This window comes from Budorcas taxicolor, chromosome 2, assembly GCF_023091745.1.
Source record: "Budorcas taxicolor isolate Tak-1 chromosome 2, Takin1.1, whole genome shotgun sequence".
NCBI lineage: Eukaryota > Metazoa > Chordata > Mammalia > Artiodactyla > Bovidae > Budorcas > Budorcas taxicolor.
This window is the reverse complement of record NC_068911.1, coordinates 176,182,976-176,197,089: the sequence shown is the minus strand read 5'-3', so window position 1 is coordinate 176,197,089 and position 14,114 is coordinate 176,182,976. Positions and strand designations below refer to the sequence as shown.

Below are 14,114 nucleotides of genomic sequence, written 5' to 3'. Positions count from 1 at the left end.
AAAAGGTAGGAAGAAAAAGTATAGCTTCTGCTCTGAAGCTGGAAGCTTGGATTTGAATCCTGAGTCTGCCATTTATCCGACAGAAATAAGTATGACCTAGAGCAAGTTACATTACACCTTTGCACCTCAGCTTTCTTTTCTATTTTTCAATTTTATTTTACTTTTAATTAGAGGATAATTACTTTACAAAATTGTGATGGCTTCTGCCATACATCAGCATGAATCAGCCATAGGTATACATATGCCCCCTTCCCCTTGCACCTCTAGCTGTGTTAGGGGCTTCCCTGGTGGCTCGGACAGTTTAAAAAGCTGTGCTGCCAATTTATAAGGAATCTAACAAATCACAATATATAAAGTCTGTTCTTTGGATTGTTCCAGCTAGTGTTCTTATTTTTGCTGCATTTTCAAGAGGTTCTGAAAAGTACTCTAACTTGCTCATGAGCAAAATCTTCCTATTTCTAAATTTTGGACAATTTCAGTAAGCTTTTACCGAAGCAAAAGTAGTTAATATATCTGACAAATAATTTTAACAGATAAGCCTTTGATGACCCCAGATCCCTAAACCAGGTCCCATTATATGATCTCTCCTAAGAAGCACAAGCTGGAATCAAGATTGCTGCAAGAAATATCAATAACCTCAGATATGCAGATGACACCACCCTTATGGCAGAAAGTGAAGAGGAACTAAAAAGCCTCTTGATAAGAATGAAAGAGGAGAGTGAAAAAGTTGGCCTAAAGCTCAACATTCAGAAAACAAAGATCATGGCATCTGGTCCCATCACTTCATGGGAAATAGATGGGGAAACAGTGGAAACAGTGTCAGACTTTATTTTTCTGGGCTCCAAAATCACTGCAGATGGTGACTGCAGCCATGAAATTAAAAGACGCATACTCCTTGGAAGCAAAGTTATGACCAACCTAGATAGCATGTTGAAAAGCAGAGACATTACTTTGCCAACAAAGGTCCGTCTAGTCAAGGCTATGGTTTTTCCAGTAGTCATGTATGGATGTGAGAGTTGGACTGGGAAGAAAGCTGAGTGCTGAAGAATTGATGCTTTTGAACTGTGGTGTTGGAGAAGACTCTTGAGAGTCCCTTGCACTGGAAGGAGATCCAACCAGCCCATTCTAAAGGAGATCAGCCCTGGGTGTTCTTTGGAAGGACTGATGCTAAAGCTGAAACTCCAGTACTTTGGCCACCTCATGCAAAGAGTTGACTCACTGGAAAAAGACTCTGATGCTGGGACGGATTGAGGGTAGAGGAAAAGGGGACGATGGAGGATGAGATGGCTGGATGGCACCAACGACTCGATGGACGTGAGTCTGAGTGAACTCCGGGAGATGGTGATGGACAGGGAGGCCCGGCGTGCTGCAATTCATGGGGGCACAAAGAGTCAGACAGGACTGAGTGACTGAAGTGAACTGAAGATCCTACAGGTCTCCTAGCATTTATTTTAACTACAATTGAACACTTTGTGGACTTTATCTGTTCATGATCTATCTCTAACTTAAGACTACAAGGCTCATGAAGTCAGGCAGTATGTGTACCTTACTCACTGCTATCTTAAAATGAAGATCAAGGAGAAGATTCAGGTTAAAGAATGGCAAGCTGAAAGCTACATCTTGAAATGTTTCACTCAGGCTGTCTGACTCTGGCACATTACTCTTTTGTGCCTCAGTTTTTCCACTTATGAAGTAAAGAAAAATAATGTCAGCTGTACTTTAAAGTTACTGTGAGAATGTTGATAAAATGACAGGTAATATAAGGAGCCAGGAATTCCTCATAATGATAATGTGTTGTTTTTGTTCCTTAACATCAAAGTAAATTTGGTTATTCTGCAGTGGGGATGGATTGATACCCGCTCTCCCTCTCTGCCAGTTGATCTTGTGAACTACAGTATCACTATAAAAGAGCATACTCGGTAGGAATGCATCAATTCCTGAACTGAACTGAATGTATCAATTCAGTTGTGCAAACTGAATTGTGCAGGGCTGGGATTACTCACTCTAGGTCTCATCAGTTCACAATAACTGATCTAGACCAGAACCAAGTCACACTGTCCCCTGTGAAGTTACACTGCCCCCTATCACAGGCCTTTCTGTGCTGTTGCTTTCTAAAAATTTTTGTTTACCTTAAAATCATTAATGTGGAGAAACTCATCAATGATAGATTTGGACTTCCTCTCCATCTCTTCCTCTGACAATGCAGGCTTGTCAGAGGCTGATGTTGCTGGAATTTCTGGTTTTGTCACTAGTGAGGATAAAAAAGTGAGAAAGGAAAAATGACAAAAATTATCATTAAAATGGTAGAATTATGGTTGATAATATTTGTGTGCTGTTACATTGTTTTGTTTTTAGTAAAGGCATTAAAACAGATACCAATTTGACAAAGCAAGCCACCTAAAAGTAGAATACAGAAACATTATTTTAGAATACACACATACTAAATAACTTCATAATCCACAACAGCTACAAGGGACTGAGATATTCATAAATTTTTATAATTAGCACTTTTTTGTTCCTTTTTGTAAAAAAATCCAGGTATGGTTGATTTACAGAATATTATATACAGTATTATATTAGCTTCAGGTACACAACACACTGATGGAACACTTTTCTAGAGTATACTGCATTTCGTTTCTGAATTTTGATTGCTCTCCACTGCTTCAAATATGGAGGGCACACGAGGCCCGCTCAGTCGCACAGGCGTGCACAGAGCTACAGCCACACTGGCTTTGGCAGTTGCTTGAATACGCCATGGTTCCACCGACCAATACTTTGTTCATGATGCTCCTCCTATATGGAATGCTCTATCTCTGCCCCTCACCTATCCCTCCCTGCAAACCTGTTTTAACTCCTCTTTCCTTCAGACCCGAGGGAAGCCTTCTCTAACATCCCCCTGTGTCTGGTAAGTAAGTACTCTCTTATAACTATGTTTCTTTCATAGCATTTTTCTCATTTTGTACTTCTATACTGTTGTGGTCCATGTGAGGGTTGGAAAAGAATTTCCAGACGTGAGGCAGGAGAGGAGAATAAAGTTTATTAGAGCGGGAGACGCTGTTAGAACAGCAGGCCAGCTCAAGAAGAACTGACCTTGAACAGTGGTCCTTAGTCCACTTTTATACCCAGGGTACAAGGAGTGGGCTAGGGGTCTTGTGGGTCATTTGCTGATTGGATGAGGCACGTATCCTTGGTGGGGGAAGAGTAAGGCAGATAACTTCTCCCTATGGGGTAGGAGGGGAGACAGGCGATACTGCTCAGGAGGACCTGAAATCCGTTAGTAGTTACACCACGGGGGAGGGAAGGACACTAAAGGTCTGGTTTTTCCGTTCCTGCATTCCGAGACCTTCCTTGGTTTTATCTGCTCTTTCGATCCTTGGGTCACCACATGTATCATCTTTCATGGGGTTATTTGATAAACTTCTCGACCCAGGAGACAGAAGACCAAGAGCAGGGACTGGTGCCCAGAAGTCACGAGGTGCTCAGGTGCATGGGGCAAATGAACAAATGACCCAGGCAGTAAACGTGCAGAGGGCAGCTGTGCTACAGCGTCCAGTACACGCCAGGCATTTCTCATACCCTATCTTGTTAGGCTCCCAAACCACCCAGAATGCAGAAGGAGGCCACACGTCCTTAAAATGGAAAGATCTGAAGTCCTCATCAGTCGGGAAAAGACATTTCAATTTGCCTGTGAAATCCATTTAGAAACTACAGTTAAGAGACATAATTTAAATAGTGAAACAAAACTGAAAGCTAGGAAAATGTTATAAAACAACCAGCATTACTTCAGGATTAAGATTTAAAACTTTTTCATCACTGTTATTATCATCATTAAGACATCTAATACCTTTCTGCAAACTTTGTATTTACCAGGTAATGTTCGAAGTATTTACATGTATTATCACTTTTAACCTTCACAATAACTCTACAGAATTAGTACACTTATTATCCCCATATAAGAGATGATGAAACTGAAAATCAGATAGGTTAAACAGATGAGGAAGTTTTTAGAGCACTACCTGAGTTGGTCCTCTAAGCACAAACATGCTCAACATGTACAAAACCCACAGATGAAGGTAATGAAAGGCCATCAGATACTTTCTCTTTGGTTTGCCCTGTGGTGGTGCAACCCTTTCGGGATTTTCATACATGTGAGGGGCTGTACAAAGGATACCTTGGAGAAGGGAGGCTACCACCCACTCCAGTATTCTGGCCTAGAGAATTCCATGGACTGTATAGTCCATGGGGCTGCAGAGTCAGACAGGACTGAGCAACTTTCACTTTCACTTTTCACAAAGGACACACACCCTAATGCACATGGGGGTACAATTTAGGGACCTTGGGAGAAATTCATATTGCTCAAGATACAGCAAAAGGACCTCATCTTCATTGCTTTTAATAGTGAAAGGGGAAAATTTACAAACTGCTGAACCACGGGATACCTGGGGAATGAGAACCGTAAGATTAGGAAGATATCCTCTAACTGTTAAAGCACTGGCTTGTGCGCTGTTAACATGCATTGATTCTGAAAATCTGCTCGGGCACAAAGTGTCCTTGTCGTTTTCCCCGCCCAAATTTGAGGCCCCCCGTCTTCCCCTGGCTCTGTTCACACAGAGCCCCTCACCTGGCCCCCGGGCGCTGCCCCGCCCCGCCTCGGCGCTGCTCCGCTCGGCGCCCGGGCCCCCTGTGAGCTGCTTCACGGTCTCCAGCGTCTCCCTCCGCTGCTCCTCCTGAGACTGACTGTCCAGCACGTCTTTGCTGCTGCCGCCCCTCGCGACCGTGCTCGGCCGAGCTGCTGCCGGCGGGAGGGGCTTGTCATTCTTCTCCCTGCCCGTGCTTCCACGACTCCAAAGACAAAACAACACTTCTCAAAATAGAGACCACCTCCATTCCCTCTGTGTTCAAATTATGACACCACACCAAGACGGTCTAAAAGTATGCAGGAGAACTTTTCACAGATAACTTTAGATGTATGAGGCACCAATTACACGCCAAAGTGTAATTATTTACATAAACAAGTAGAATCAGTGCTTTAATGAGATTAAGATGTGCTTTAGCTTTTCCTTAAATGTTAAAGGGATACCACTTGAAAATTTTAAATGCCAATGGCAATTCCTTGTTCAAATTTTAAAAAATCTTTTAAGAAGAAAGACAGTGATGAGTGTTTGAGCCAAGTGAGCGAAAGGGAAACAGAGTACCAAAATAATACGGTTTTATTGTCTTACAAACTTGACAGTGATATTTATTCAGAAATTTCAAATACATGGAAAATATTTGAGGACCAAGTCATGGAAAATTTTTGAACAGCCCAAATCACACACTACTTTCATTTTAGGAGAGAATCTTCCTGTCTTCCTACTCTTCTCTCAGACATTTCTAACCAGCGGGGCAAATAGGTCCTCAGCCCAAGAGAGATCAGCAACAGTAAATTTAAAATGAGAAAAGGAAGACCTAGAGGCAAGGCAATGGTCTAATCACTATGCAGGAACAGACACAGTCCTCAAAAAGCACAGCCTTCGGGGGACATTTATAGCAGGGCAAAGAGCCACAAACACCTCAGTAGCACAGCTGATGCTCAGTGACAATCTAGGTTATTGTTTAAAAGTTCACCAGTGCTGCATTTTGTTTCAGAAGCCAAAGGAATAGTAATACAGCTTAGAAAACCCACCTAGTCACATTAATTTATAATAATAAAAAGCAGAAGTTGGCGAGGTTAAAGAAACTGTCCCAAAGGCGCTTACATCCAAACATTTCATTCTGTCACTATACTACAGGTTCTCATCCACTCTCTGTAAACTAGCCAATGGAACACCTGACTGTACGAATCCTACAAACATGAAAGGAGAAAGACAGCAGAATACAGAGTAGTGAAAAATAAAAGCCAAGCTCAAATGCAACTGCAAGAGCAGTGTGACAGAGAAACACACGGGTGGGCGGTCGGGCCCTTCCACGCAGCTCGAGGGCCGCAGCTGAGGGCGCTGGTTGCTCTGGAGCACCTGCACCTCGCCTCGGGGAGCCCTGACACAAGCTCCCGGGGCTCCTCGGCTGCGTCTGGCTTTCTGAGCGGAGCAAGCTACTGCATATCCCTTCCACCTCAACTCAACACTGTAACTTCCTTATCTTGGAGGAAATCAACTTTACTGATGAAACGAATCTACCCATAGGGATTATCATCAGAGAGACAGAGAGTCTTGTGTCAGACAGACAACCAGCCAGCCAGCCTGACAAGCAGGTCAATCTTTATTAATGTGCAGACTGCTTACCTAGTTAAGGTCCGCCGGGAATCAAACTCCAGAGGTGTGGATGATGCAGACCCTGAAGGTGCTGGAGGTTGCAAAGCAGAGAATCTGTTTAAACTGGAAGCACTTGATCTTAAGGCATCTATAGATATTAAGGAGTGAGAAAAAGATACAAATCACATGACTAAAATGCAGCTTCTAACTGATCTGCCTTCGTGGGGAAGGGCCTGAGGCTAGGCATTTCTAACGAGCCTAACCAGCTGATGCCAATCTCCTAGTCCGCAGACCATACGCTTAGAAGCACAGTGTTAGAAGGATTTTGTAGGTAAAAAAGAATTTAGAAATATTTATTCATTACAACTATTTGCTCCTTTAAAAATACAACTAAATTATCCTAAGTAGGGCATGGGAATGGTAAATAGGGGAAGAAAGAAGGCAAGGGAAACCAAAAGAAAATACTTCACTTAAAAAATGCTGTGATGTCACTTACGTAAATGTATGGATGTGAGTCTAAGTGAATAATTTAATTTAAAAGAAAAAAGGTCAAAATTATGTAATAAAAGGGAAATATGGGAAGGAGGTTAACAATGAAGTTTAAATTGTTATGATCTAAGTAAGTAAGTCCTAAAGTCAAATCTCTCAAAATCTACTTCTGACACAGATTTGGAAAAAATATTTTAATCTAATTCTTTTTTCTTTCACAACACCCTAAAGTTAAATGCTTCTGGGTAATAATAATATTTTTCTCAGCAATATGAGTTTCCATTTTAATTTGGAGTCCCAGTAACTTTTCTAATTATACTGAATTTGTAAAAAGCAAAAAAAAACCAAAGGAATCAAACAGATTAAAGTTTTAAGTAGTCTTTGAATTTAAAAAAAAGAACAACTTGTTTTAAACATTCAAAATACCTAAGGATCCATACTGAGGAGGAAAGCCTCAATTATGTTAAGAGTGGGACACCAATAAATCTAGGCTTGATTAGTTTATAGATCTTGCGCTAAAACGTACGCTTGTGAAACGACTGCAGAACGCCAGCTTCCGGAGAAAAGAACTCTCCACACTTACCGGTCTCGCTCGCCTTTGCTCCACCACTGCTGCCTTTTCCCCAGCTGCCCAACTGCGCTTTAGGTACCAGCTGAATTTTCTCATCAATTGTGGGCTGCAACGTAAGGGATCACAAGTCAACAGTAGGAACTATTCTAGAAGAATAGTTTATCTTCTCTTTTTTTCCCCCAGTGCAATAAAATCAATTTCAGCAACAAAATTTTGCTTGGAATGCCCATATACAAAACGTAAGTTGGAACTGTTCCCATTAAACTGGGATTCCTCTGGCCCTGCAAGAACTCTTTGGAATCCAGTGTCCACAAAATACAGCTGGAAACCACTGGCCTGGAGAATGCATTCAGATCCTCAAAGATGGTATGCCAATCTGCTAAGCAGTTTCTAATGATGTCCCTCTTACAATGCCCAGGGATTTTAAAGTGGAAAAAAAAAAGGAATATACAAATATTACAAAATTAACTCATTAATCTTTTCAAGTGACTGTTAGGAAACAGGTCAAAAGACCCAAAGATTTCACATTTTAGCAAAGCCTAAAATAGGTTGGGGCAGGGAAGGAGAGGTGAGATAGGTGCATGGTTCAGTAAAGGCGAACAAGAGAAAAGAGAGGAACATGTTAGATGGACAGTTAGAGTGCCTGATATCTCTCAGACTTAACTCTCCCAGCACAACTTCAGTACAAATGCACAGAGTACCTCATAAAATCCACACCACCACACAAACGCTGTAAGGCAGATCCTCATAAGAAAGGTGCTACTACGTTCTGACAGTGCTGCTTGCCGTATGTAGTTAATAGTTAACAGTGAATCTCCTTAATGGTTTTGAGCTTCTAGTATTTATATAGAGTACCAACAGTATAACTAACTGAATACACGCATTTATTTTAATTTATATATTTTTAAAAATATTAAGGAAATAATGTTGTAGGCTTAATACCAACAATTCCTTTTTATAGCACCCATGCACAGAAACAATATTTTAAAACACAGACAAATGATTTTAGTTAAAACTGTCTCTTGCTGGAAATGGAAGTGGATGGGAATCAAGTTGTATTCAGCAATGGAATTCCTTCTTTGGGACATAAACAACTGGAAGAATGTACCAGAGTCTTAGAAAACAGGATCCTAGCTGATACATCAAGAGAGACCCAGAGAGGGAATGCTCCATCCTGAAGCAATGCTCTGACAAAACTGTAAGGACGCAAACAACACAGCTCATCTTCTATTTGATATCTTCACTGTGAGCTTTAGACTGTCTTTAGTATCTTCCTGGCAGGCTGCTAATTTCACATCTATGGAAAGTGTATGACAAATGAGGATCAAACCACACTTGCAAGTGGTCTGCAAAACCCAGTGGGCTGTGGAAGTTTCCACTTTTACAAAATGTAATTCCACTTTCTCTATGTTCTCCAGGGTTCTCTTCACTCTACATATAGTGATCAACTTCTACTGCTGAAAACATATGCCAGGAGAAAATTCTTTCCTCTTACTGCCCATGGACTCTCAAGAGAAGGAAGTCAAGTGAAGTGATGGTCCAGTAAATCTTTATTACAGAATAATTTCTGGTAGGTCTTCTGTGATTTCTTTTATGCCTTAGATACAGCAAACCATTCATTCCTTTCATGGTCAAACTTAAAAAGGCACTTTCTCCTTCCTGAGAGCTAAGGATACAGTGCATAAAAGCTTACAATTTACTATGGCTTCTCAAGAACTTTTGTTACCATCTCTCTTATACTAAGTATCTCATACCTTTAAGAATTAACCTAGTCAATTTAATAAGCCTTAGTAAATAATCTAGTCCTTCTTAGTTAACACTCATACAAATAAAAAGGACTAATTCCAGGACAACTAGGTAAGAATACGCTTACTAAGGCTGCCCTGCAGAAATGCATCTGCAATAAAAAACAACTACCCCGTAAAATGTGTAATATGGCTATTTCATGTGAGAAGTAATTTTGAGAGTTATGTTTTTGAGACTATTTGAAGTTGTTCTTAAACGTCACACTCACCTTAGTGATTTTCAGAAATTTTGAGGGGTCCAATACCCGACTATTCTTGGCCCCTTGAACAGTGTTCCACCCACCTTCATCCACTCTCTGGACACCTGCAGGAAAAACAGAGTGAGCCCGACTCTCATCTGTCTCAAATCAGTTTGACAATGAAAGGGTGAGCAATCTTTTCAACTCAGCAGCTCCAATCAAAACCCAGGAAAAAGACAAAAGAAACTGTGAAAGAATTGCTGACAGTCTCCTTACCACCCACAACATGAAAATTTCAAGTAGAAGCACTCTACTGGTATTCATCTCTCATAAAACATTACTGACCTGGCAGAAACCAACTCATAGAAATGAACAAGGATTTAGTGCTAGACTAATCCTCCCTAAGGGAGGGCCAAATCTAATGTGTATAGAGTTAATGATGAGAATACTTTGGGAGAAATAAGATGGAAATAATTTATTCCAAAGTTTATTTCACTTAATGATGTTATAAGACACACTATGGTTTGATCATTCCCTTAAAACCTGCTTCTCCAAACTTTCAGGCCCTGAGAGGCAGAAAACCGTGACTCCTCTTTCTCACACGTTGCACTTGTCAGCATATCTTGTCAGTTCAATCTTTTCAATATATTCAGCATCTAGCCCTCTTCTAACCACTACTAACACTACAAATTTGGTTAAGCCAACAATAAGCCTCAACTGGTATAAAAACATCATTACTGGCTTCCTGCTTTCATCCTCACCATTTATCATCATGGCAGCTAGTGTGGCTCTAGTAAATTATGAGTCAGGTCTTGTCACTTCTTTGCTCAAAATGCTTCTGTTATCTATTTCATTGTGAGAATAAGACAGACTCCTTATAAATGGTTTATCTACTCTAAGTAATCTGGCCCCTGCCTCTCAGACCCCATCTCCTACCACTCTCCCCCCATAACCTTTGCTCTAGCCACACTGACCTTTTTGCTGATGCTTGAAAAGGCTGCTTCAGGGCATCTGTACTTACTATCTCCTTTTCCTAAAACCCACTTCCCCAGATAGCCACATGAATTAACTCCTTCCCTTACTTCATTCAGTCTTTGCTCAAACAACACCAACTTAAATAGGCTTCCCAATCTTCCCAATATAGAACTGCAACCTCTCTACTCATCAAACCTTGCATTCCTACTCCTTCTCTGTTTTAGTTTTTCTATAGAACATATCTGCCAAACTTATATATTTAAGTATTTGTTCCCCTCTGTTCCTCCTAAGATGTGAGCTGCAGGAAGTAATGGACTCTGTCTCTCTTGTTATGTGACAAGCACTCAATAAATATTTACTGAATGAAAGACCACCAAACTGTCTGTCTAAAAGCTTTTTCAATCCTCACGTGCTTCTTGATTTTCTCTTTGCTAAGTGATACTAATGGTCATGAACACGCTTGATTATTCCTTGCTCCTGGGGAATGGAAAAGCACACTCTCTTCCCTGGTGGAGTCATCTCTCAGAACTTCACTGAGTATACAGTGTCTCTGATAAATACCAGGTCATAGCTGTTGAATATTTAGTCAGTGTCAGTTGCTATGCTGAACACTTTGCCTATCTCATTTCAGCCTCACACAAATCCTAGGTACTATTATTCGATCAATTTTATAGATTAAGTGACTTGCGCAAGGTCACGGAGCTAGGATGCAGGAGAGCTGAAACTCACACCAAGACAGTCTGGCTCGAGTCTACGCCCTCAACCTTTATACTAATATGACCTGTTCACCATCTGAGCACGTCATAGCACAGTGGACAAAATGAGCGTTCCCATTTGGATGTCATCTCAGAAGAAATAATCTTATAAGAAAAACGATCATTTCCTTTCCTTTCTGGAAAAAGTTTCCTTTCAATGTTCCTAAACTGAGTCAACAGAATTTTCTATTTTCTCAGGTGTAAAATGCTTACTATTTCACCTTTTTTTCTTTTATTCCTTTTTATTTTTATCACTACTAAGTTTTAACCTCCTTCCACATAGGATTTCAACTGACAACACTGTTTCTGAGTTTGGTATACCCTTTGATTCATCGTGTGACAAGCAATGTGGTCACTGCTGTTCAGTTGCTAAGTTGTGTCTGACTCGGTGTGAACCCATGGACTTACACTGCGCTAGGCCTCCCTGTCCTTCACTATCTCCCAGAGTTTGCTCAAACCCATGCCCATTGAGTTGGTGATGCCATCCAGCCATCCCATCCTCTGCCGACCCCTTCCCCTCCTGCCCTCAGTCACTCCCAGCATCGACGTCTTCTCCAGGGAGCAGCAGACCCCTTTTATTGACATGTATCCAGCCCATCATCAAGCCTTTGCTCGAAAGCACGCGGCGGCTCCTCAGTGTCAGCTCAAGCCCAAGTTCCTGATTTGGGTCCACTCTTCTCGGATTTTTTCAATCCTTCTCAACACTTAAATTTTACTCTAATCAGGCTTATTTATTCCTCTTTACAGTATATATTTACTTTAGTTTCATGACTATAATTTTTCCATCCCTTCCAAATATTGGCCATCTACCAGTGCACAGTTCAAGTGCCCCTTTCCTCCAGGTTGCTATCCTGCCTGTTCTGAATTTTAACAGCCTGAGTGGAGAATACATTTCATAACTGATAGTATCTTCTGTTTGCTTGAAAACATTCCCTTTATTAGTTCTGGCTTCCAGAGGGAAGGAGCTGTATCTTCTACTTCTTTTCATATCCCTCACCTATACTGAGTATACAGAAGATGCTCAATGAAGTCTTGTTGATTGCTGACTCTGGAGTAATCAAAGGAATAATACGTACTTCCCACATTCTCTGTTTCTACGCAACCAGTCTCCAGGTGATGCTGTTTCACTTACCACTCACCATTCTGCTCTTTGGGTCAGTCTTTCTGCTCTCATCTCACATCTGAGTGTAAAATTCTTAACATATCCGTCCCTCAAGCCCCTGAGTTCCCTAGCGCCCGGTAGACCAACCCCTCACCTGGTCGTCTCTTCTCTTTGGTCATGAGTTGCTGGACCTTCCTCTGCTCTTCCTGTTCTTCTATTTTAGCTTCTTTGTGAATCTGTTCGATAGTTTTAGGCCCCTGATCTGCTCGTCGTGATACCCAATTACACTATAAAAGGAGAAAACCAGGATGTCAGCCAGATAACTAAAAATAGAAAGGAAACTTCAGAAAAATCGGTTTCTTCCTTTCACTGCTAGAAAGGCATAGCAGACACGTAAACCTGGCGCTACGGCAGGCTCAGCCACCTCACAGATGGCTCTGTGTGCAGTTCAGATGCAGCGCTGAACACTGAAATCTGCCTCAGCCACTGAGTCACTCTATACAGAAGCCAACGGATAGAAATACAGAGTGAAAGAATGGCCCAACTATCTACCTACCTGCCTATCTAGCCACCCATCTGTACATTTTATCATTTCGTACTTTCCAAAGGAGAGAGAAGAGGAATCGAGAAAGATCAGGACTTCTGGCCTTGACGCAGCTGGATATATTGCTACTCAGTTCACACCACACTCCGCTGGGGTTCTAAATCGAGGATGACTAGCATTTTCCTTCCTCGCATATCGAGGCTGTGGTATCTATACAAAATGCTCCAAGCTCTAGCTCTAGTTATCCTCTCCACTAAGGGTAAGACAAGCTGTCTCCTTCAAGTTACACTTCTCCCATTCCTTCCCTTCTGAGCTATAGTCTCAATATCTGATACAAATATGAGTGACTGAAGGAAGAGGCGGAGCAGTTTTTAACATTTACTTATATTAGTTTGAGGCAAGAATGGCAAATAGATCTAAATCGCATTCAAAATTCTGATCAACTGGAAGTGGCTTTGTTAATAAGAAGGATCCTGAGGTCACGTCTCAGCTTAGTAAGATAAAGAGCCATCGCCAATGCTGCCTGGTCTGAGGGCAGGGCAGGGTACAGAGGGGGACCTATATTCACTTCCTCTAGCTTAGGGTCAGTGGCAGTGTATTTCCTCTCAGAGCTGAAACAGGTGGTAGTGGTAAAAACTATACTTAGCATGACCAAGGAGGGAAAAAAGGCAGCAGAACCAGAGGGTATACAGGAAAAGCAACAGAGAGGAAAACATCTACATCTCCTGTGAGCTGGGCACACACACAACCACTGAATCTGTAACACACCTGCAAGGTAGACAATGTCACCACTTCAGAGATTGAAATGTAAGGCTCGGGGAAGAGAAATACATTTATTTTGAAGATGAGAATTCCTGATTATTTAGCATGCTAAGATGAAATGAAATGACCACAGTTTGCATTCAGAATGGCTGGTTTCAAAACTGCAAAGTGGTCTGATCACCAGAATAAAGAGAAGAAATAAGTTGCAGACAGGCAGGTGTACATGCTCTTTGTCCTTCCACATAGCTCTCTCGTCACAGTTTGTCGATCCATGTTCTGAGTCATGCGGCAAAAGCATTACGCCATTACACATATAAATCCTACGACATCCTCCCCAAGCCAATCCTGAAAAGAGACTGAAGAGGTAGGTTGATTTTTCTACTTACCAGCCTTAGATCTATTACATCCTGAAGCATGAATCGAATCCTAGATGAGGTTTTTCTTTCTTTCACAATTTTCTCCATCTGATTAAAATACTGGTCCATACGTGGCTGCAAGATACAAAATCACTGGTATTCGTGGCTGAGGAATTCAAATGTTGTTTTATCACACAGAATTTTAAGACAGCATAGGAATGCAACTTTTGGCCAAAAGGAATTGTGGTAGAATTTTTAGTTGAACATGACACCCAAAATAAAGGCTACACATTCCAGGCGGCAGGCCATGGCCATATGACTAAATATAGGCCCACAGAATATAAAT

The 14,114-nt window shown here is 41.4% G+C and overlaps 1 protein-coding gene across 1 annotated transcript in view; it reads right to left on the bottom strand.

The window, feature by feature from the left end:
• Positions 1–14,114, bottom strand: part of EIF4G3 (eukaryotic translation initiation factor 4 gamma 3) — a 359,681-nt gene that overhangs the window by 32,727 nt on the left and 312,840 nt on the right. The window contains exons 22-28 of the mRNA XM_052636017.1: positions 13,799–13,903; positions 12,261–12,393; positions 9,305–9,399; positions 7,303–7,396; positions 6,261–6,378; positions 4,622–4,842; positions 2,130–2,248 (exon numbers count right to left, since the gene is read on the bottom strand). Of these exons, the coding sequence (XP_052491977.1) occupies positions 2,130–2,248; positions 4,622–4,842; positions 6,261–6,378; positions 7,303–7,396; positions 9,305–9,399; positions 12,261–12,393; positions 13,799–13,903 (885 nt within the window). The remainder of the gene's footprint in view (positions 1–2,129; positions 2,249–4,621; positions 4,843–6,260; positions 6,379–7,302; positions 7,397–9,304; positions 9,400–12,260; positions 12,394–13,798; positions 13,904–14,114) is intronic.